This window comes from Lolium rigidum, chromosome 1, assembly GCF_022539505.1.
Source record: "Lolium rigidum isolate FL_2022 chromosome 1, APGP_CSIRO_Lrig_0.1, whole genome shotgun sequence".
Lineage (NCBI taxonomy): Eukaryota > Viridiplantae > Streptophyta > Magnoliopsida > Poales > Poaceae > Lolium > Lolium rigidum.
The window spans coordinates 19,991,299-19,994,742 of record NC_061508.1 but is presented as its reverse complement, the minus strand read 5'-3'; the positions used below and the strand labels follow the sequence as shown (position 1 = coordinate 19,994,742).

Genomic DNA, 3,444 nt, shown 5'->3' with positions numbered 1-3,444 from the left:
TACAAAGGGAATTGAGTCGCGCTTTCGCGCGAGCGCTCCGCGCCGAAAGAAACTGATCGCTCGAGCGAGCGATTGCCAGAGAGGGGATTCGCTTTTGTACTGTCTATCGCCGCCTGGACACCTTGCGCGTACGGGACTTCCTTCCACGCTGCCGCACTCGTAGCCAAGCAGGAGAAGAGAGGAAAGTTTCGCCTTCAGAAACAAACAAATAAATATATATAGAGAAAAAAGGGGTTGGAGAAAAAGAAGAAGTAAACGGCGCGTACCGAAATCCCCCACGCCGCGCCGCCGAATTCGCCGCCGCCGGTTAAAACCCGATCGATCGAGCCAGCCGGCCGAGGATCCGGAGATGGTGAGCGCCTTCTTCCTCTTCTGCGGCTGCGTGGAGCAGGCGAACGTGGCGGTCGTCGAGAAGTGGGGCCGCTTCCTCCGCCTCGCCGAGCCGGGCCTCCACTTCTTCAACCCCTGCGCCGGCGAGTTCGTCGCCGGCACGCTCTCCACCCGCGTCCAGTCCCTCGACGTCCGCGTCGAGACCAAGACCAAGGTTTTTTTTTATCTCTCTCTCTCCCTGCCCTGCCTCTAGGACACGTCACCGACCGCCCTAGATTGGTTGATCATCTGCGTCGCCTCTGCTGGGATACTAGTATTTGATTGTGGTTGCCTAAACTCTCTGTGACGTCTGGAAGGTTATTAGATGAGATATTTTGCAGGGATGAACTGCTTTACATGTAGATGAGATATTTTGTACGGATGAACTGCTTTCCATGGTCTGTGCCCGGTGTCCCTAGTGGATCTAGCCAAGTCTTAGGAGGGAGAATCAGTGAACAAACTCCCCGTGCCAAGCCTGAAATTGCCTAAAATCACCAAAGAAATAACTCCGCCCTGGGCCACTGCCCCAGGCGGCGGGGGCCTGTCTCCGCCCCCTGTGTCCGCTAGCGCAACCTGATTAATGATGTCATGTTACTAGTCTCTACTTTAGACACATCGTACATACGTCTTTTTGCGGGTTTGATCCACCACGAGTGTCATTTGTTCAATCATATTCGGATCCCATGAAACTTTTCAATACACATTTCTGTCATTGTTCCAACCAGTTCTGCCGGTGTTAGATTGTTCTCCGGGATGTGGTTTGTAGTTAAAAATCATTGCCGGGTTACATTGGGATTGCAGTATGCAGGGATACTAGCTATGGTCACCCAGGTTTCTCCGAATGTGGAAAAAAATGAATGCATTCTCTGAGCCTGGCCTATACTTGTACGGGTATTATTGCAGAAAGTAAAGGGCTTGTTTTACGCGATGCATGTAGTAGCTTCAGCCTATGGAATAATATTAATTTTGAGAAATTATGTGTGACACTGGAAGAATATTTTCTTTAATAGCATTGGCTCCTCTCTTCTGTACTTAAATTAAGTGTAGTAAAGTTTCCTTTTATTAATTTTTCTTCTGGTGGGAGATGCTTGGAAACTTGGCCACAATGACCCAATCATTCACACATCCGAGTATTGATCATGTGATGGATCAGCTATATAGTACTTACAGAATCAAGTGAAATATTTGTGACCGAAGTATCATTTTCCTTACTGTGGTGGCTTGTTTGTTTTGATACTTGTTGAAACAATCTCTTTTTATCCTGCAGGATAATGTATTTGTTCATCTGATATGTACAATTCAGTACCGGGTTGTTAAGGAGAACGCGGATGATGCATACTACGAGTTGCAGAATCCCCAGCAGCAAATTCAGTCTTACGTCTTTGACGGTAAATATTAGTATCTTGCTGTGTTGTTTGTACTCTGTCCTTAAATCCTAAGCCGGTGTCTTTTCTCTGGAAAATAGTGGTTCGAGCCATAGTTCCAAGAATGGAGCTTGACAATTTGTTTGAGCAAAAGAATGATGTGGCAAAAGCTGTACTTGAGGAGCTTGAAAAGGTAACTCCATTAACCTATTTTTTTTGTTTCATGTACTGCTTACTACCACGGTACATCATTACATGTATTTTTATCATTCTGCCACACTAGCCAGCAATTTGTTTAGTATTGCATTTTAGTCCACTACACACATTTTGGAAATAATTGGATCTATAGTTCAGCTCCTAAAAAGACCACTATAGAGAAGTAACATTAGAATATTCAGTTCTATGTAATACTACTGAAATAGTTCAGTTCACCTTGTGTCAGAGAAGCACATTGTATTAAATTATAAACACCATGTTTGTTTCATCCTCAGATGGATTATTTATATTTCTGACAAAATTAAGATCATGTGTATATAATGCTACCAGTTGCTTAGCCTAAGTTTGATTGCAGACAGGGTAGGGTAATGTCTGTTTCTCCCCCTCAAAATACTGTTTGTTCTGCATTATTGGCAGTGTTAGTTTCTTATTATACCATCTCTTGAGAAAGTGATCCTATGTTATGTACACATCGTCTTCTTGGATTGGCTGCTGTGTACTGCTATTTTCTGTCTTGCCTGGGGACTTGATGAATCCTATGTCTTCTTGTCCAGGTGATGTCGGATTATGGTTACAGCATTGAGCACATTCTCCTGGTTGATATCATCCCTGATGCTGCTGTCCGCAAAGCAATGAATGACATAAATGCAGGTATTATACCATTTTGAGTATTAGTAGTAGTGTAGACTGTTGTTTTCAGGTTCTACAAGCCTAGAGGATGTTAATTGCATGTTGGACTGCGTTGTTGACGTTAAAACTTGTCACATCATTTACTCAGCTCTTAAACTACTGCGATACTTACATGCTGCCCTTTCTTCTCATGCTTCAACTGTCTGTTTTCTTATAGAATGTTTAGGTGCTACCTTTTGCATGTGAACTCACCTTAACTTGTCAAATCCTGTCACAGCCCAACGGCTCCAGCTGGCAAGTGTCTATAAAGGAGAAGCGGAGAAGATCCATCTGGTGAAGAAAGCTGAAGGGGAATCCGAGGCCAAGTACCTCTCTGGCGTCGGCATCGCGAAACAGCGCCAGGCGATCACGGATGGCCTCAGGGAGAACATCCTCAACTTCTCGCACAGTGTGTCGGGCACCACCGCGAAGGAGGTGATGGACCTCATCATGGTCACCCAGTACTTTGACACTATCAAGGAGCTTGGGGACAACTCGAAGAACACCACGGTGTTCATACCCCATGGCCCAGGCCACGTCAAGGACATTGGCGACCAGATCCGGAACGGCGTGATGGAGGCGTCGTGCAGCAACGTGTAAATTTGACCACTTGTCCTTGCACGGTTGGATAGTTTTTCTCTGAGATTTGATATGTTTATATTAGTTAGTAGTGTTCTTTTTATTAGTATGTGTAATAATGCGGGTGCTGGGACTTGGTTTTGCATCTGAAGTTGTATGCGTTCTTAAGAGATTGTCGAATTTCAATGTATATCATATAAGCCAAAATATTTTGCATTAGAATTTATAGTGGGTTTACTATGTCTGA

General features: G+C 44.7%; 1 protein-coding gene across 1 annotated transcript; it reads left to right on the top strand.

The window, feature by feature from the left end:
* The first annotated feature begins 249 nt into the window (after window positions 1-249).
* LOC124685023 (hypersensitive-induced response protein 4-like) lies at window positions 250-3,444 on the top strand. The gene is made up of 5 exons (XM_047219296.1): window positions 250-544; window positions 1,637-1,757; window positions 1,835-1,926; window positions 2,504-2,600; window positions 2,857-3,444. The coding sequence occupies exons 1-5, from the start codon at window positions 350-352 to the stop codon at window positions 3,216-3,218; spliced, it is 867 nt and encodes a 288-aa protein (XP_047075252.1). The 5' UTR covers window positions 250-349; the 3' UTR covers window positions 3,219-3,444.